General features: G+C 46.6%; 8 protein-coding genes across 8 annotated transcripts; 5 read left to right on the top strand and 3 right to left on the bottom strand.

Moving 5' to 3' along the window:
• Positions 1 to 326: 326 nt before the first annotated feature.
• On the bottom strand, positions 327 to 4,737 carry I302_104241 (uncharacterized protein; the record flags this gene model as incomplete). The annotated part of the gene is made up of 20 exons (XM_065869830.1): positions 327 to 856; positions 920 to 938; positions 1,007 to 1,091; positions 1,166 to 1,281; positions 1,337 to 1,383; positions 1,433 to 1,604; positions 1,663 to 1,801; positions 1,868 to 1,912; positions 1,973 to 2,038; positions 2,097 to 2,174; positions 2,241 to 2,255; positions 2,322 to 2,329; positions 2,398 to 2,435; positions 2,509 to 2,722; positions 2,806 to 3,215; positions 3,300 to 3,434; positions 3,489 to 4,029; positions 4,099 to 4,293; positions 4,364 to 4,546; positions 4,618 to 4,737. 20 exons carry the CDS (start codon positions 4,735 to 4,737, stop codon positions 327 to 329), a joined length of 3,156 nt encoding a protein of 1,051 aa, XP_065725902.1.
• A 1,555-nt stretch (positions 4,738 to 6,292) lies between these two features.
• Positions 6,293 to 7,530, bottom strand: I302_104240 (uncharacterized protein; the record flags this gene model as incomplete). The annotated part of the gene is made up of 5 exons (XM_019189606.1): positions 6,293 to 6,397; positions 6,485 to 6,610; positions 6,714 to 7,022; positions 7,099 to 7,300; positions 7,394 to 7,530. 5 exons carry the CDS (start codon positions 7,528 to 7,530, stop codon positions 6,293 to 6,295), a joined length of 879 nt encoding a protein of 292 aa, XP_019049168.1.
• A 1,389-nt stretch (positions 7,531 to 8,919) lies between these two features.
• Positions 8,920 to 9,153, top strand: I302_104239 (uncharacterized protein; the record flags this gene model as incomplete). Its single annotated transcript, XM_019189605.1, has 1 exon — positions 8,920 to 9,153. The coding sequence occupies one exon, from the start codon at positions 8,920 to 8,922 to the stop codon at positions 9,151 to 9,153; it is 234 nt and encodes a 77-aa protein (XP_019049167.1).
• A 720-nt stretch (positions 9,154 to 9,873) lies between these two features.
• On the top strand, positions 9,874 to 10,305 carry I302_104238 (uncharacterized protein; the record flags this gene model as incomplete). Its single annotated transcript, XM_019189604.1, has 1 exon — positions 9,874 to 10,305. The coding sequence occupies one exon, from the start codon at positions 9,874 to 9,876 to the stop codon at positions 10,303 to 10,305; it is 432 nt and encodes a 143-aa protein (XP_019049166.1).
• Positions 10,306 to 11,702: 1,397 nt separating this feature from the next.
• I302_104237 (uncharacterized protein) lies at positions 11,703 to 12,833 on the top strand (the record flags this gene model as incomplete). Its single annotated transcript, XM_019189603.2, has 1 exon — positions 11,703 to 12,833. The coding sequence occupies one exon, from the start codon at positions 11,703 to 11,705 to the stop codon at positions 12,831 to 12,833; it is 1,131 nt and encodes a 376-aa protein (XP_019049165.2).
• Positions 12,834 to 13,365: 532 nt separating this feature from the next.
• On the top strand, positions 13,366 to 13,776 carry I302_104236 (uncharacterized protein; the record flags this gene model as incomplete). Its single annotated transcript, XM_019189602.1, has 1 exon — positions 13,366 to 13,776. The coding sequence occupies one exon, from the start codon at positions 13,366 to 13,368 to the stop codon at positions 13,774 to 13,776; it is 411 nt and encodes a 136-aa protein (XP_019049164.1).
• Positions 13,777 to 14,609: 833 nt separating this feature from the next.
• I302_104235 (uncharacterized protein) lies at positions 14,610 to 14,888 on the top strand (the record flags this gene model as incomplete). Its single annotated transcript, XM_019189601.1, has 1 exon — positions 14,610 to 14,888. One exon carries the CDS (start codon positions 14,610 to 14,612, stop codon positions 14,886 to 14,888), a length of 279 nt encoding a protein of 92 aa, XP_019049163.1.
• Positions 14,889 to 17,746: 2,858 nt separating this feature from the next.
• I302_104234 (uncharacterized protein) lies at positions 17,747 to 19,546 on the bottom strand (the record flags this gene model as incomplete). The annotated part of the gene is made up of 2 exons (XM_019189600.1): positions 17,747 to 19,078; positions 19,172 to 19,546. The coding sequence occupies 2 exons, from the start codon at positions 19,544 to 19,546 to the stop codon at positions 17,747 to 17,749; spliced, it is 1,707 nt and encodes a 568-aa protein (XP_019049162.1).
• Between the last annotated feature and the right edge of the window lie 104 nt (positions 19,547 to 19,650).

The following is a 19,650-nucleotide window of genomic DNA, read 5'->3' as shown; positions in this document are numbered from 1 at the left end:
TAATACGACTTATGCTGTTCCCCGTATTTGGAGGGTTCGCACTTCAACTGGTAATATAGTTTACACTGGACCAGCCTTGTTGTCAAGCAAAATTCAATGCTCTATAACATATATACATCGTATGGACATCGACATCCCGGACTGACTAAATAGCACAACAAAGTAAGGTAAATCGAGAAATGAAACTATGTAGACGAAACCTACCGCAATGCTAAGCAGAAAAAATGCGTATAATTATATATATGTATGTGATGGTAGATGTTGATGATTTTTGTCAGATAAATGTGGTATTGGGATATTGTATTGACCGATCTCCCGTTACTCGATTATACAATAGCGCTATCATCCAACGTATCGTTCTGCGACACAACCGTAGGGTTCCTAGACATCGAACTCTCCTTGACAGGGGTTAAAGACCCCGTACCAGCCGCACCGGGTCTGAAGTTCCTCAAAGGCCTTTCCAGACTTTCCACGCGGGGCAAAGAGAATTGCAGTGATCCTCGATCGGCACCTCCGCTAGTAGCATTACTGAAGTTGCTCGAAGGCGATCCAGGAACAGGTAGAGATCCGCCAAAAGAGGTCGATCGATGGTGGTTGGGAGTGGGGCTGTGGTGTATCTGGTGGGAACTTGGTTGACCGGGGAGGTGATGGTGGTGTTGTCCTGGTAAGGCGGTGTTGGGGCCATGTATAGGTGATAGATCTCTACCATTACCACCGGCCATTCCTGATAGAGTATTGAATGATCCTCTGCGCGTGCTGAAGACATCACCTTCGAACATGCTTCCGCGTCGTGAGGCTCGGCGGGATCGTTCTTCCTCGAAGGCCGTTTCTTCGGCGGCGGTGAAGTCTTTGGGTACTGTGTGAAAACCGACATATCAGCCCCAGATATCTCCTTCAACGATATACTAATATAACTTACACATCACAGCACGATCGATCTATCAATACGTCATCGGAATTGTCAGCGAATCTCTTTACGCTGTTTATGGATTACAGTCGCGCTCACAGCAACAGGCAATCCTCGGTGTCTTCCTCGAAGCATGACCAGTACCATGATCAATTTCGATAGTTTTCGGAAGCCCCCAGAGAAGCTAACCATGATTATATACTCAGTCAGCCCCAGAAGCGTATGAGGAGCAAATATAGAGGATGATGTTTCACTCACGAGAAGTTGTCATACGTGACACCCAAACTCAACCCAACCGTACCATACGCACTGACCAGTTCAAAGATGACATTAAAGATGTTGAAATTGTCTTCCTCGTTATTGATGTGTCCTCGCTACACGACCTTCAGATCAGCGATGCACGCGTTGCCGCGAGATTGCATGACATACCTCGATGATACATATAAGCCAGAGTGCGAACCCAAGCCACCAGATATCTAAGACGATCAATCAGTTTTGTTCGTTTCGCCAAACAACCCGACTTACCAAACGCCAGTTGTCTCCTTGCGTGCCATCCAATATATTTTGCCACAGCTTGGGCACCCTCGCCCTCCGTATTAAACTCGTCGTCGTCTTCTTCACCGAATAATCCCAGACTCTTCTCCTCGTACACATTGGTAGCTCGGACCGATAAGGCGATGGGATATACGGAGATATACTAAAGAAAGCGTCGGTATATCAGTGACGTCCCTTCAACCCAGATGACCACGACCCACCATCATGATAACATATAACACTTTCACAGCCGGAGCAAGAGCGCCAAGAGCGACGATACCGAATCCGGCAGCTCGGACAGCAACCGACTGTAGTAGACCGGCAGCTATCCTGGTCCCAACGGGTATACTTTCGATAGCACTGGAAAAGTGATTCACACAAAGTCAGCAGAATTTGAGATTGACCCCGATCGGAGTAAAAGCTCACGGAGTACCAATATCCAGCACCAGAAAACTGACCCAGTCGATTGCCCTTGAAAATATTCGTCAGCGCAACGATGATGCTGAGGGACGATCATCGATGACGACTCACGTAAGGGTAATCAAGACGAATAGCAGGACCCAAGTCTGAGTTGAAGGAAAGAGGTAAACGAAACACCTGCGATGATGGTCAGTTCATGAGACTGTATGTTGTCGAATACATTCCAAGCACTCACCTTCGAGGGTGATCCAACAAGAATTTCAGTGATTCCGAAGCTCTGGACGTCTTGGGTACGAGCTGGTATATCAAAGCGCTGATCAAGCCTATTAGCCATTGAACCAGTCATGGGAGATTGGTGCAAGACCAACAATACACTCACACTACTCCTCTCAAACTGGATTGCATCGTCGTATGTCAGTCAAAAGAACTCAACCGATAGGACTGGAGATAGACCACATACAAGATAGGCTGAGAAATGCGATGAGAGCGGGAAATTAGCTAAATATTCGTGTGAAGATATCATAATCGTCACTCACAAAAGCAGTATTTCCAGCAAAGATAAGTATGATTAGGACTAAACGAGGAGTCAGATAAGTTGGCATGCTTGTACCCATCGATGTTTAAGAGAGACGTGCCGAGTCACTTACCAACGATCATCAGGTAAGCTCCCTGGAACGGGACCATACTCAAATCACATAGACTCATTCCTGTATTGGAAAACGCAGAGACAGATTGGAAAAGGGCGAACCAAGGTATCCTGACCAGCCTGGGTTGGGCTTCGAATACGCTATCGTACCTTCCCTGAGCGGAGATATAGGGAGCGATGATGACGAATGCGGCCAATTGAAAGATGATGAAGTACTGGCGGATTGCACAGATATCAGTACATCACTCACCCATGTAGACGAATCGCGGGGTACTGATTTAGTAACGGATAGACTCACCCCGACCACTATATATAACAAAACCCTCAACGCTCTATACTCCACACCACCCAGCTCATCCATCTGCTCGGTCGTCAGACTATGGAACATCGAGTTTCTCCCCACCGTAGCCGCAAACGAGATGTACGGGACCTCTTTCTCGTTCCCCCTAGCAGCTGCGATACTGCCTCGTCCAGCAACAGTGTTCGTTCGAGGTACAGTCATGGTTCTAGCCACTGTCAATGACCTGGCCAAGTTGTTGGTTGCCTCTGGGAAAGCTTTTCTGAACAATTTTTTACCAATTTCGAAGGGGGTTGGGAAACCTCCAAATCCACTCATACGTGGATCAGGCCGGTGAGATACGGTGGGTCGTAAGGTGTATGTACGAGGAAAGTTGCCGGATTGTAAAGTTGGTTCTCGGGGAAGTCGATCTACCAAAGTGGAGAAGAGTGGAGAAGGGTATGGAGTCAGCCTTGATTCGCTCTTTCAAAATGGAAAGTGAAGCGTTTACTCACTTTCGCCACCACCACTACGGAAAGTCGCAGATCTGGGGAAACCACCACCTTCGCGTTGTGTGGTCGCACCTCTCGGATCCTGATAGTCCGCCTGCTCGTCATCGAAAGCGATAGTCTTGGATCGAGGGAAGGCATCTAACATATGTCTCATCAGATCGAGCTCGGGGTTTTGGACTGGAGAAGACTTACCATCTGCAAGCTGCAGTCCAGCATAGGGAACCCTCTGACGAGGTGAGGGCGGTAATCCTTTGGGAACTTCCTCGGGTGTGAGTTGACCAGGACTCTGGGTTATAGTAGTAGATGCAGGTCTACTATCATCCACAATAGCCATTTTCCCATCCTCCACCGCCTTCTCCAACGCGCTATTCAGCTGTTGCCCGCTCTGTACACCCCTCCCATCTTCCAGACTTAATCCCAATACACCGCCATTCTCCGAGGGAAGAGGTAGATTATCGATATGCTCCGGTGTAGGCGCCGGAGTTTTGATTTCAATTCGTTCTCCGTCGTACCACCCCATGGGATTGACCAAGCCCACTCCTCCGCCCGAGACCCTTTTGATCATGTCGGGATTGATCTTCTTATGTCCCTTCTTTTTCGTATCGTGTTTCTTCGCTGAGGATTTATGGTGAGATCCTTTGGGTGAAGGTGGAGCAGGGGTGACGGGTTTCATCTCTAATGAAGGAGTCGAGGTCCGTCCTTCATCTCCACCTTCTTTGATATCTGTTTCTCGCTGGGATCGAAGATCACGACATCAATATGAGTCTGCATTTACGATGAGACCAGAGTATAGTCAACTGACCTTTTTATCTTTCGATGCAAGACCGCTGAATTTCCTTTTGATAGCTGAGACAGGTGCACCGATCGTACCCACTCTAGAGAAGGTCTTACTAAAATTGAATCCCTTGGATCGAGCTTGACGTTCTTTCAAGACGTGTTTGAATGATTGCAGGAAAAAGTATTGTCGGACAACGATCATGAGGATGGAAACGAATGTCTGATGGGGATGAAATGAGTTAGCCCTGTACAGTCAGAGCAAACGACAAAGAAGGTACGTGTGTACTCACCAAACTACCTATGATCATCTGAAAGAACAGTATGAACTGCTGGAACGCGCTCAGCGTACTGAGGTTGATCGTTGCTAGACCAGTGACGGTCATCGCTGACATACAGCAGAAAAGACAGTCCACATAGTCGATGTGATATTCGGTATTCGCAGCATACATGATCCCAGAGGTTATCAATGGTATCTACATCCCATGAGAATCAGCTTGCGTATCCATTGAGAGAAAGGAACTGAATGGCAAGAGCTGATACTCACTATGGTAAAGGCTAATAGATGTATACGATAGAAATTCAATGATTTGAAAAACATAGTCTTCCATTTCTGCGCCGTCGAGGGCAATGCCAGATGAGAGGGAAGAGAAGGTAATGAAGGCATTTTGGATTATATTTGAGGAATGAATACCCTTCCTCGAGTAGATCCTCTCTTTGATTATATGTTTTTGAGATTTCCAAATCGGGTTGCTATATATCCATTCGATACCAGGTCCAATGTAGACGACCGTTATATTGGTGGTACAATCATATCGTTCATGCAAATTTGCTATTCCTATTCCTATTCCTATTCCTATTCCAAAAATTCAAAACTTCAAGCCGACAAAGATAAGGTGATCCACTAGTACAGTTCCCACAGCTATCCTCGAAGTTTGATGATGTACAATTTTTTCACTACACGTGCGATTGACCTGTACAAGTCCAGATGTTGATGTTGATGTTGAAAGGTTTTACACAGGAGTGAGGACTAAGGGTCAAACGGTGATGTTGATGTTGATCGATGTATGAAAAGGGTGGGTTGAGATGCGGCTATGGTGTATGATACAAAGGAAACGTTCGATAAGCAGGTGTGTGTAAGCTTTGACGGTGATGTACAAAGGAGGGTACCTAAAGGAGTTTTGATGAAATAGCACACTGCAGAGATCTACAACCGAGAGAGAGCGACGGAGCTGTGTTGATTCCATTTTCAATTGAAATTGCGTAATATACCACGTGAGAATCAGGATCAGTGTAGCCCAATTTAGAACAGCCTCTCTCTGGGGAAATCATATCTCTCGGCACAGTGGAGTGAGACGTGGTCTTCGGGGTATGACAATACCTGCCTTGAATCATGATGCATGATGATGTGGTATAAGCTACTCGTATCGATAGAATACTGTACTGTTGCAGCAAACTAGCGCATGGACTGTCGGCAATCACGAAGATATGTCCTAGAATCAAATCATCAATGCGCGTTTCATCCCTACACCATCAAAGTGAAGAAGAACCCTTATCTGCGTCCGAGACTCGAGTTGAGTAGTGCAACGTAGCTCATGAACGTTTGATCAATCAAAGGAAGGTGATGGTCTACTTCATGATCTAGACTTGGCAGATATGCATAGGGGATACGCCGATCTGAAACGCGATCATAGTCACAATCATAGTCACGTTCAACAGGATCTGGAAGCTTGCCAAGAGAATTGGCTTAACCACATCACATTGTACTAAAACACTATTGAGCCGGCGGTAAGCTCTCGAGGCACTTGGGTTATACTGAACCCGTCGCAAATCACGTTTAATGGCGACATGTATCACCATCATTGCTAGCGTTGAACCAAGATGAGGATAAAGGAGGTGTTCCACGATAGATAGAGCTAGTGGGACCAACGTTCGTCATCTCATTCTCTTATCTCTCAACGGTCACCCATTCCCCACTCTGTCATGTTTCTCTTTCAGATCTGCTCGATGAGATGATACTGCAATCAATCATGTGTATCAGCATTAGGAGTTCGTTATCTGTTGCCTGTTGAGTGAGCATATGGCTATCGCAGCTTGGTCATATCGTTATCTCTAACTCGTATAATGACGTTTTCAATCATTGATGCATTCATTGGTGGATCTGGTCCTATCTACCTTTTTGCAGCTTCTTATCGCAATTCCATCATGATTGTTATTCCAGCTTATGGCGCACCACCAGCCTTAAGTCTCCTAGCTCTCAATTCTCTCAAAGCGACAATACCAGTGTATGTAGCTATGACCGATAATCCGAGGAAAGCGGGTAAGAGCTACATCAGGAAATGATTAGCATCTGACAGTGTAACAAGGAGGATTTATCTGATGTGTAGTGTAGGAACAAAGGAGTCTCCACTGACATGATAGAGTTTGAGCCTGAGCCAATATACAAAGATCAACGCTTCCAATGCGCCTAATACCAGTAAGAAGATGTACGAGGATGCGGGGGGAGTTTGGAAGTTGAGTGATGGGGAGATCTTGCCGAGCTGTAGCAGGAGACGTTCATCAGTATACATACGTATGGTTGAGCTTTGTGTATCATTCTTATGTTGAAGGATAAGGCATGCGCGAACAGGACAAAGAACTCACCAATCCCAACAACACAGTCCAAGGAGCCAAGGTGATCACCACCCCAATGATCGATAATGTCCATCCAACGGTCTTGGGATCCTCCTTGAAAGTATGGAAGATCTCCTGCTGAGCTTGGAAAGCAGGTTCGCCCTGTCTTGGAGGGAGGTCATGTCGTTTTCGAGGGATGGGTTTGAGTAACGAGGGCGGTAAAGAAAGTTCTCCGAGGGGGTACAAGAGGGGTTCCAAAGTATCTAACGAGCTGAGGAGGAGGGTCAGGTGGAAATTGCCGTGGGTTGATAGTAATGCTGGGTGGGGTTTGGCAGTGTTCTGATCGTATATCACATGGATCATCAGCTCTATTCTGTTCCGAGATAAATGGTTGAAATGCTTGAGATACACGTACAATGGTAATCTGAGCTTTACCATTGCTCTTCACGCTGATTGGTAGAGTCACATCATCTCCTTTTGGATCTTCGAATAGCAGATGAGCTTGTTGTGGATATACTCCCTCGCCAGAGGAGGTGTCGATAATGGAGAATGAAAGTTTGAAGGTTGATCCTTCTGTCAATGCGATAGGTGAAGGAAGGGGTGTAGGTTCTTTCAAGCTATATGGAATAGACAATACATCAGCGCCAAACTCTCTCTAATGGGTATCGCACCAGTAGGAGATGATATGTGAGATAAGTACGATCACTCACGTATAGGTAGCATCACCCAACCCATCAGAAGAAGTAACAGCTACTTTCGCCTGTTTGATCCCTATCGCACCCTTTCCAACAACCGAAGAAGCAGCTACCAAGCCGATGACGGCCAAACGACGGAGCGAGGTGAGCATCGTGACGAGGGGTGTTGAGCTCTTTTGATTGTTATTCTATGTATGCAATGCAATCTATCTTTCGCAATCACTGTTCACGAACTGTGCTTTGGTTGAAACTACGGACGTGGACGTGGAGGAATGATGAATGATATTAAGTTGAGCCACGTGCAAATAGCATGGTCCATTCAGGGTGTATATCAGTGGACGGCTAAGTGCTATTCAGTGGTATTCGAGTATCTCTTAATTCTTTTCTGCGATCTTCTCATAATTGCTACCTTGAACAGCACACACGTAGACACGGCACAGTGCATAGAAAGCGAGCGCGTTGAGACCAAAATTGCCTCTGAGATACATGGCTTGACTAGTGAGTGAAGTACTTGCTCGCACTCTCAACAGCTGTCCGAGCTGACTGAGCACCAACCATCGTAGCTCGAACTCAATGCAGACCGTAGTAATCACCGAGCTCGACCCAACGAACAACGAAACCATCCGTACCCTGTATGCAGACCTGACAAGAGATCAACACGATGCACTAGTCCGCCAGCTGGCGGCTGAGTGTCATCCTTATCCCATCACTTCCTCCTGGTCTTCGTTGTCCGGGCGCATACGCTGCTATCGAGTGTCAGGTGCACAGTCTCAGGCTTCAAGCGCATTGGACGGTCTGGAAGACTTTCAAATGATCTGAGTGGGAACCTTCTCACACGGACGAATGCTCGGCAGGTGCAGTGAACGGTTTTTGGACTTGAATCTGTTGAACGGGAGATAGCACCATATCAGCAACTCCGCCTCCACCATACACCTCCGGCTCGAGCGCGAGCACCTACATAATACCTTCGGCAAACAACGGACTCAACTTATCTCTCATTTTCGCCCCCATCGGACCAGTCGTCATACATATATATAATGAACAGAATGAATATCATGAAATACATAGTCAACTCGATCCCCATGCTTTATCATCTCTCAACCGCTCAGAAACAATCATCGACATGATCAACTTCTTCAAACGCATGCTCCTTGCATTGGACAGGTACTGGGACAAAACACCGGGTCTTATTGGTGTTCCGCTCGGTACTTTTGGAGCGGCACATGGGATATCGCTTTGGCCTGAGTCGTGGCCTTGGTCAACGATAGAGGACAACAACAATGATTTGAAATGATAATACGACGATGCAGATACTCTCGGACGCTTAAAGATCTCTGATGTGTCAGACACTCCTTTGAATAGTACTGTAGATCTCAGGAGCGCTGGTAGTCAGACAAACAAGCCAATACCATGCGCACACAAAACCAATGAATCACTATTCATGTCTGCTCTACTGTCAATCTCCTCCTTCTCGACCTCGTATTATCCACATCGTCTACAGCCATCCTCTCCATAATCAACCACACAATCACACCGACAAAATGATCATCTGCCTCATCAACATCTCCGACGAAACAGACGTCGTCCAATCCGAAATCACCTACGTAGAGTCAACTACCGCTCTCGCTCTCACCAAGATTCTCATTTTTTTCGTCAAGAACAATGTTCACTATATCAGCGTAACAGCTACCAATGAAGACGCCGTGATCACTTTCAATTGGGATAGACCGGATTGGCATTACCTCTGCGATCAAGCAGCCGAGGAGGTATCGTAGGGGATATGTCTCAGAAAGGTAGTCGCTGAGGTGAGCCAATATCCCCCGTCTCATATGCTCCCGATTGACCAGGGCTTCCAAGAATTGGTCTGTTGGTGATGGTAATCCTGCTGGGAGTTTGAATGCTAACTTGTGTTGCAGGCGCCACACGCAATTCGTATGATACATTCCTCTTCACATATTCACCCAATCGTTCTCGTCAGCTCTTCACAATGAGAATCCTCATCACATAGTATTCAGTATCACCATGCCAGACCATCTTTCCTTCTTGGCACCCATATGCATATGCATGATTCCCCAAATCTTCTCATTCCCGCTCAACTATTAACCTGTCAAGTCAAGTCGAATGAGCTATTCGTCAAGGTTGCTAAGCAATAGTCTCTCGTCAGCTCGAATTCAAGCTCGGTGACTGTTTGTTGTTTACTCTGAATCTGTGAGTAGGGATCTGCGCTCAAAGGTATTTACTGTGGATTCTTTCTTCACTCAAAGGACAGTGCGCAACGGTATTTATTGAAAACATATTCAGAGAGGGTAAATGGTTAAACTCTCTTCACGACAGAAAACAAACCACTTGTTTCCTGTTTCGAAGTTATACAACCCTCCAAAACTATTTCATCAATTACCGGTGTTGTCCTTTTTGCTTTCCGATATCCCATCAAAGCGTCACTCGCTCAGCCTACCACCAGGTTCCATACCCCCCGCACACCTCGCACATACACCATGACAATCTGCATCGTCAACTTGGCACCCGACATCTATCCTGACCAAATCGAAGTCAATCATCGAGAGAGATACACCGGCATGGCTCTTGCTAGGATACTCAAGAACCTTGCTCAATACCATGTCCAATTCATCAGTCTTTCAGGTACCAAGACAGACGCTGTCATTACCGTTCACTGGGGTCACGAACGAATCTGGAAAGAGATGTCGGAGAACCCTCGAGCAAGCTTTGATGAAGATAATATGAGAAGTCTCGAAGATCCCACGGAAGCTGTCGATGACGATCAACAAAAGATCAAAGATGGGGATGGAAATTTCACGGAGGATCCTGTAAGCGGTATGAGGACTGTGGATGAGTCTACCCCGATGAACTCAAGGGACGAAGAAGAGCACGAAGGTTCGGCTGAAGGAGCTGGGATGAAAGAGGAATGATGCTATGATTGGATATCGCTCTCTGTGAGTTGTCTCCTATTCCAAACTAGCGATGACATCAACAAAAGATCGTTCTGACGAATCCGCATTAAGTCTCCGCTTCCAGTCTTCTTACATCATCGATCGAATACCAAGCGGGTATCTTTCTGTAGATTAAACACCTTCTCTTTCAAGGATGTGTGTATCCTTCTGATAATCGCCGGTCAGATCAAGACATGCATGTCTATGTACCAGAACGGGCTGTACACGATCAATGACCATTGTTGCCCTGTTCGAAAAAGGCAACCCAAGGTCAGAACTCAATAATACTAAAGTAGGCAATACATACCAGTGACCATGCTTTAACGACAGCAATTTGAGCCTCACTGAGGAACTCATAACATGCATACCACTAGATGATGGTTGATCACTCCTCCAACTTCCTTTTTCCCACGCTGAACGTCTATCCGGCACCCTTCTGACACCCCATGATGCAAAAATGGCAATGTAATCTTCTAGACTGTCAAACGCTCGAGGCAGTAAGATCATCATGATCTCGGAATGGCCGCTACCTTTCATCATGCCATTTGACCGTGAGTCATCGGGTGTGTCAGTACGGGTCGATGGTTTTTTGCCACCAAGCTTAACATCAAATTTGATCGGTAGATGATGGCTAGGCGAAGCATACTTACGTTCGGCATGTAACCCCGACCAGTCATCATTGGGTAGAGTCCGCGGTGTTACGTGTGACTGCAAACATTGTTGGAGATGAGGTCAACTTGAAGCTGCGCATCAAGTAACGTCAGGCCAACAGGAGGTGAGGCGTAGATCGATCTTGCTGCTTCTCGCGACAAACAGCATCTTACACTTCATGTACTATTCTAGGTTGATCGACGATCGGGTTTAACCTGTTGGGTTTGGTGTGTTCGCATCTCCGGCATATAATCTTGACATCGGTTGGAGAGGGAAGTAAGGAAAGATCACCTTTTGAATACATCCTGACACGACTCAAGGTTGAGGTCGTCAGCTTTTAAAGAATCCGATCGGCAATGCACTTGACATGAGGCTGTTAGACTGGTCACAAAGGACTGCACATTGGCAACATCCCCGGCTTTGAGGGAAGCTGGACAATTCTTATAGACAGATGCTGCTTTGAGCTACGTTTTTGCCCAAATCATCTTTCTTCCCCTCCTCATATCCTATTCCTACGATCTGAATCGTTCTTGAAGGACATCTGGCCATCTCCTATTCAACTTTCAGAGACGTAAGCCTGTTTCGCTGATTTCTTCGTCCTTACATACCCCTCACAGACTATCCGGTCCAATTGATCCTTGATCATCGATTCTTCGCTGACCAAAGTACAGAACCGGTCGATATCGATTCGTGAACCTTGTATCGGTATTGCGACCATGATCTGCATGTACTACCCATTCCTTTATATTCTTTCAGCCTCTTTCCTGCTCTTCTTCGCTCCTTCGACATCCTCTCGACTTCTCGCCATCACACCAGAGACTCATAACACCACGTCCGATCCGAGCTCCACATCCACAGTGGCGGTCATGCCTCACCATATCCAGCAGCTCGAACCCCTTGACAAGAGAATCATTGAATGTTATATGACCGAGATCTCACGTGACCGTGGCGAGTGTAAACGGGAGGAATGCGAGTTTTTCCCCGATGGCAATGAAGGGAAGTGCTACAAAGGTAGCGATGGGGGATGTGTGGGAGAAAGGCTTGGTCCGGTTCATGGAATTCGATTTTCGTGCCAGTTATGTCAATGTTCTGGTGGTAGGAATAAGCGTACGAATGTCAATGGTAGAAGTAAGACCAAGAAAGTCAAAGGGAAACTAGGTTCACATCCAAGTCGATATCGTATCAGTGGCGGCGGATCGAGCCTTCACCAGTTCTCTGAATGGCACAACACATCTCTCGTTTCCGAAACGATAGCCGATTGGGCCATGAACCAACTTGCAGTCAACGATGTACAGCAAAGGTATACCTCTTTATCGTGGCGATCCACTGAAGATATCCTCTCGTTGGATCCCGTCAATGACGACTCGACTCGTAAGAGCACCCGACGAGTCACCCTCCTCGAACCCATCAAGTTATCCATCTACGATGATAAAAGAGCACAACACAACCAGCTGATCCTGAGTGAGGCCACCGCCGAAGTGGACGACAATGGATTGATATCGTCGACTTCCTTACGAGTACTCGCAGAACCGAACTCGAAACGGGCTGATTGGTCCTGCATCAATTTTCATTATACTGCGGAGGAGGGTCATAGGTTTATGGCAGCGCCGAGGAGTGATATGGTGGATATAATCTATGACCTCATCGCGGGCCCTGAAGCTACCATGTCGGGTGTATGTGCTGCCATCTTGGATGACAACTCATACTGGGGAACAGTGAAGATATGGACTGGAGTTGACCAGGATTATCTCGGTGATTGCCCTTGTAGCAACCTGGCATATCCTGGTTTCATCGGAGAAGAGTGCGGGTGGGGTCAATGGACCGATGATCCTTCTGGGGATCCCGATTGGGTATAAGGTGAGCTGCTCCTGGCTGTGCGACTGTGTGCCTACACTGAAAGTCACTCGTTGAGCTGACGGTCGAATAATGATCACGAGACTCAGACAAGTGGCTTGGTCAAGTAGCGTCCCCTGAAATGTTGTAATGTATAAAACCCCTTATGCTGAAATATGATATATTATATGCAATCTCATGTCAAAAAACCTGTCAGATAGCTGCAACGCTCATTCGGCTTTTGACAACATGATAAAATACATGCTTGGCCGAGATTGCATATGTTATAACGAGTTGGTTGTCAGGTTACACAATGTTCAGTTAGGCGCGGGATCTGCCTGCACGATGTGGTCATGTCGAGAACCTTCTGCCTATATATACTACTAGTGCCTACAGTGCTAGTGTATGCTAGTGACAGTAAATCAGTTGCACGTCTCGTCAGCTTCTTCTTCTTCCTCTTTCTCTCCATACTTTCTTAAGTTACAAGTACACACCCAACCGCTTTCGATATCAAATCAATCTATCGCCCTATCAGGCATCTCTCAACTCGCGAACATGGTAGTCTGCGTGCTCAACGTCTCCGACGAAGTCGACACATCCCAAATGGAAGTCGATCACGATGAACAATATACCGGTGTAGCCCTCGCTCGACTCCTCTCGTACTTTGCCGACCAAGGTGTTCAATTCATCAGTGTATCAGCTACCGAAAGCGACGCCGTCATCACCATCTGCTGGGATAACATGGAATGGTATTCGATGTGCGAAGAAGCGAAAGAATATGAAGGTAGAGGTATGAACAATCCGAAACAGATTGCCGAAAAGATTGCTTCAGCTGGGGGAGGAGATGACTCGTCAGAAGGTGAACTTAGAGGTAGAAAAAATCCCAATAAGAAGGTCGAACCGGTGGAGACGGTACACGAACAAGAGAAGGTCATCACCAAAGAGGTCGAGTCAAATGAGGATTAGACGACATAGATTGGCAGCTTGATAGTGTGTCCATTCTTCCATCTCTTCAGTTTGACATGACGACTGACTTTACTTGAACGTGTTTCAGCCTTCGCCTCACACTGAACCCACTCGACAGATCTCCTCTCCTCTCCTCTTCTTCTGGTTCCACATTCTTCTGATTCTTGTCATTGATCGTATCCCCCCTGTAGAGCGTACTTGGCGCATGAGTCAATGAGGACCCTCCTTGATCTGACACAGTAACCCGTACAATCTTCTTCCTATGTATGAAGAACATGATATCATCCCCACGCATGTATATACCTGACCAACCTAAATTGGAGCTGATGAGATATTTTGGGTGGACACGTATGGTGGAGGTCGATATCATAATTTGAAGATTTCAGGGTGTGTTTATTGGCAGATTTCAACCTTCTTTCTCACCTCCCCAGTACACCACAGCCTGAGCTAGATCAGTGTCCGGCGATATGAGAGGATCACCAAATGCTCGTACAGACCATTTGCCTCAGTATGGTGTGACAACAATACGTTGCCATCCTGTTGCGTCTGTCCATCTAGTCATAATCAATAGGGGCTCCCATCATCTAGCTGAGATACAATACTAAGTTCATGAGTACGAGTGCCTTGCCTACGATATCTTGTCGTGATTCATTTTTCAACCTAATCAAGCTATACGACACACTGATATACGTTTTCAATCAACCGTCTTCTTGGGCTTCATGTCAACATATGACTGTGTGAGTATGAGACTTGGATCGCAAGGCCTTTTCAATTCTCCCGTAAAATTGAATCCTCTCCCTCCCAGCTCGAAATATCGTACACCTCGCAACAGCATGAAATTATCCTTAGCACTCACCACACTCCTGCTCGCTACCAAATCAGTCCAAGCAGGGTGCAAAGACCCCCACTACCTGGGCGGTGTTCTAGGATGGTACTGTGTCGACGAAGTCACTCACATCGAATTTGAATACCTCGATATGGACGGGAGGTTCACCGAGATGGCTAAAGACCATCAAGAGGAAGAGGTAATGGCTGCGGTGTACAAGGCTTATCATGCTTATCTTGACCCGACTGCTCAAGGTGATGCTGGAGCCGAAGGAGATGATAAGTAGGGCTGATTCGGAGAAACGTGATCAGGTGAGGTCCGTGATGTTGATCGAGGTATCATTCACGGTATCTGTCTGTGAGACGTTTGTACTGATGCATGCTCAGGCTTCGAGAATCACCTTCTCATGCAATACGCTTGTTCGACCTAGAGTGAAGTATCAGAACTGGTTTGGTCTATTGGGGTTTCATAGCCTAGTCATGTCCACCATCGATGCACTCCGCTAAGCCAATGGTCTTGTGCGAGTCCACAAGGAGTGGAGTACACCATCTGTTTCTGCGACTGAGGATTGTGATCATGACGCCTTGTCTATTTTTGGATAAGTTAGCTCGCTATTCGCTGAAGGTAAAACCATCTCAAACTAACGTATCAAAACTCTAAGGTTGTCTCGCTTCAGATTCCCCCTGGTAGTATACAAGTACGAATATATATATATATATATGTGGCCACGTACCACCCTCTCTCCATCGATTCCGCTCATAATCATCAACATGAAGTGTCACCTCTCACTCACAGCACCTACATCTGTCCTTCTCGCACTCCCAGCAATCATGGCAGGCTGTGAAGAACCCCACTACACGGACGGCTATCAGGCGTTCTGGTGTGTGGACGAAAAGACTCAAGTCGAGTTCGAGTACATAGATTACAAAAGGCAGTTTAGAACGATCATCAGAAAACGAGATGTCGATGTCGGGGAACTGGCGTACAGAGATTACTACCACAATACATATAACAAGCCGCTGCGGGGGCGAATAGGACTTGTGGTCGGAAGTATGAGGGAAAAGGGGAGCTGTAAGATGATTATGCCAGGATAATAGGTTTGTCAATCCACGTTGAATGATGTTAGAAGCCTACTATCGCTAACTGAAGATCAGCCAACGACGGGATACAAATTTCATTCAACTCGTCATCAAGTGCACGTCGGATGAACGAGGAAAGTGATCTATTGTATAATATCTTGATCCACGGAACCCTCTAGAATGATCCAGTGTCTCTATGCGATGCATAGCCTTTGCACTCTTTCGTGAAAGGTGAAACTGATCTAAACACTCAAACGAAGCCCAAAGCGAGGGTGGACTTGCAAAGTGGAGGTTTTATACCGATAGGTGTGCGGAAAAAAGCTTAGGCATGTCATGTGCCATTGTCGGCCTCAAGATAACGCCGTAATACCGCCCGCAGATTTTCAAGATTTTGGGAGGCAACACGTCCACCCTCCACCCGTTGCGTCGTGTATATAAACCTTCTATCAATTGTATCTCTTTATTGTTTTTTCTTTTTTTTTCTTCATTGATCATACTTTGCAGGTGGGTCCCCTTATACGTTTTTGACTCTTCTCACCCTCCCCATCGTCTTCTCTACACCTTCTTTATCTTCTTTGCGAAAATTGCAGTCGCTGACTTCGATTTCTTCGATTTTTACAGGATTTCTGTATAGTCACTGTCTCTTTTTTGCTAGTCCATACTAGCCACATTTTCCACGTCGAGGTGATGATAAAGTTACCCATCCTACTCTTTCACAGAGACATTTAGCCGTTTCCTGTCTTCTCCCTCGGGGGATCGGGAAGGAGGTTATCGAAGAAGCTGGCGATTCTCGTGGACTCATCTCTTTCCTTTTGGATCGAGAAGAGGGACGGTCTCGTGGGTTTGGATGTGGCTTTCTGATCGACGCTTCCTCTTCCTATCTTTCCCATTCTTCTTCCATTGGATATAACTGGTGCGATCATCTTCGCTCGACTACTCGACTCGACTTGTTTGGGTTAGGAGGAAAGAGCTGGATGGTTATGTGGTATTTAGGATAATTGGGTATATATCTGTATATAGGTGAGCATGCATTCCCACTCAACCATCGAACAAATGAAAATTTTCATTCTTCACTTCACTTTCCCTGCTGCACTACCTCGCTTGCACCATTTTACCCTTTCCCATACCTACCCTCTATCGATTGATGACCTGAGTGCATTTGGCTTGAGGACTCTTGAATCCTTTTTGGGTTCAGGTCGTCGATGCTGAAAAAACCACGCTACCTTAAACTTTTACCTCTGACAATTTTTTCTTTCTCGAAAATTTTCCGGATAAACCAAATCGAAAGAGCAGATGAGCTAACTTAATGTGATTGTTTGCTCTTGTCGGTGTAGATCGTCGTCCAACTTGTTTATCGTATCATCGTTTATATCTACATCATGCATCTACCATACCGTTACCACCTTTGCTGCTCTAAATTATCGTCGTCGCCAACCGGTGGGCACACAGTCGTCAACATCCACTGGTCTTCTGACTTTCTCCGTGCATTAGACAATATCGACAGGTTGTTCTGGCTTGCATATCTCGTTTCGAGTGTATTTTGCACTGCGAATTGCTCTCTTTCACTCACTCGATCCGTCATCCTCGTTGATCCTGCATTCTCTCTCATCTTTTACAAGTGTCTCATCGTCCCCGCACACATTGCAGTTGTATTGTCGTTCTTGTTTCACTCGTGGGCACGTTGTAGATGAATCATCAATACTTGAATATGTGATCGGTGATGACCATGTCAAGATATTGTATTGTACCTGTTGTATGTACACCGTGAAAGGTGTACAGTGCACTGAACTGAATTATGTACATGTGTGTTCATCAACAAGATGCTACGTCTATGCATTACTCATGATAGATACTGTCCCAGCTATCCTAGCAAATCCATCCTTCTCCGCTATATTACAATGATGTTACAACTGACATACAATCCAAACAAACCAGAAAACCAAAAATGTCCATTCATCTATGTTATTCTATAGTTCGTAAATCCTCGCTACAGGTATAGCGGGTGACAAGTCCCCTTCCACTCCCAAAAGGCGACTCGTCTTTTCTTTCTTTCAAGTTCCATCGTTTACTCTAACTCGTATCCCGCCTGACTAGGTCTGACCATAGCCTTTGTTGTATTATCCCTACACCTCTTCAAAAACTTGAAGAGAGCACTGCCCCCTGTACCCCTAATCTCATTGATATCTACCTCCTTCTGCATCTGCTCTTCTTCCTCGGTAAGAGGTTCCAACCCCATCAACTTCCTTACCCTCTCACTGGGCTGTCGTCTAGCCTGTTGAACGATGAACAACGATACGATCCTCATGTGTTTTTCTCTGAATCTCCGGAGCGATTCTAGTGCTCCATCATAGGCTGCTGCCAGTGCTGGATGGGACGATGCGTAATGTACCACCAAAGGTCTGAGCGGAGTAGGATGAGTAGAAAGATGTAAGATGAATGATCGGTGGGGGAGGGGCATGTACTGTAACATCCTTTGTACGAAAGTGGCTTCTCCCTTGGGTGCTGCACCGTGTCCGTGTCCATGTCCATGAGCGGTGGGGGGTGATTGAGGTGAGTCGGGATTGATAGGTGTAGAGTCGACAAGGATTTTAGATTCGGTAGGATATTCGACAGCATTCAAAGCTTCCAATTTCTCCTGTTCCGTAGGTGAGTGATCGACAGTCAAGAAGATATCGATAGCGTGAATGAGGGAACTCTGGCCGGCCGAAGGTCCAGAGAACAACTTTCCTTTCTTGCCTTGAGTATTCCTCGATTCAGCCTCGGATGTGGAAGAGGAAGTATCATCTAGACCCAGGTAATTCCATCCTGCAGAATTGGGTCCATCTCCATCTCCACCTCTGAACCATGGTCTGATCAAATGATAAAACTCCTCAGGGTCAACCTCCTTCATCAACGTCATGGTGATATCGCTGATCTTGTCTATCTGATTTGCCAATTTCTTCAAGTAGATGGTCAACCTCTTCAAAGCTTTCTCGTCAGCTATGAACAACTCGTCTAATGACTGCCTCATCAGCCTGAGGGCTTCGGCACCTGCGATTTCAGTGAGAGCGGAGATCAGGTAGAATTGTTCTTCGCTTCGTGTTCCTGTGAAGGTGGTGATGATTTCGTTGGGTGGGTTGGAATAGGCGCTGGGGGCAATGGAGGGATTGGAAGGTAGGAAATTGTACAGCACTGTGTCGGCGTATGTGAGGACAGGTGGTAGACCGAGGAGTGGCGAGACGGTAAGAAGCGGGACGGAGATACATGCTGGAACGGGGATGGGCTCTTTGGACGGGGCAGTTGTTGTTGGTGCAGGGGTGGTGTGGACAAAGAAGTGGGCAAGGAAGGTGAGGACGACGTGGGCTCGTCTGACGTGCGGTAAGGAGACGAGCAGGTCGGTAGTGTCGACGACGGGCATCTGTAGATATCGACCATATAAGTCAGCATCAGACAAACATATTCGTCAAGAATGGTTTCCCACTCGATCGTTAGAAACAGTCACGCGACTTACCATCTCAATACCCTTCCTCCACAGCCTCTCCTGATCCCTCTGTCCACCCACGATCAGCCCCTGACCAGGCTGACTACTCCTAGCAGCATCCAAAGCTTCTTCCCAAACCTCGTATTTCCCTTGTAACCTCACAACATTGCTCGAACCAGGTAAGAAACCCGTCCTGACATCAACTTCGAAATCGGCCGAAGCTAGCGACGCGGTATTGGGAGCTTGGCCGTTTGACTCGTGCGACGATGTTGATGGGACACCGGAGGGGAATGCGACGGATGGTTGCGCAAAGGACGGTTGGAGGGATAGGAAATGGTTAGGAGGTAGTTGATGGATGTGAGATGAGGATGAGGGGACGGGTGAAGGTGATCTTTTGGGGATCATCTTGAGAGTGGCGACGTAGTGTGGTACTACTTTTTGTTGGGGGATAAAGGAATAATATCCTTGGAATGAATGGTCAAGGATTGAATATATACAAGTCGGAGAGG

Source organism: Kwoniella bestiolae, chromosome 2 (genome assembly GCF_000512585.2).
Source record: "Kwoniella bestiolae CBS 10118 chromosome 2, complete sequence".
Lineage (NCBI taxonomy): Eukaryota > Fungi > Basidiomycota > Tremellomycetes > Tremellales > Cryptococcaceae > Kwoniella > Kwoniella bestiolae.
Note: the sequence above shows the minus strand (reverse complement) of the source record. Positions and strands in the feature narration are given on the sequence as shown.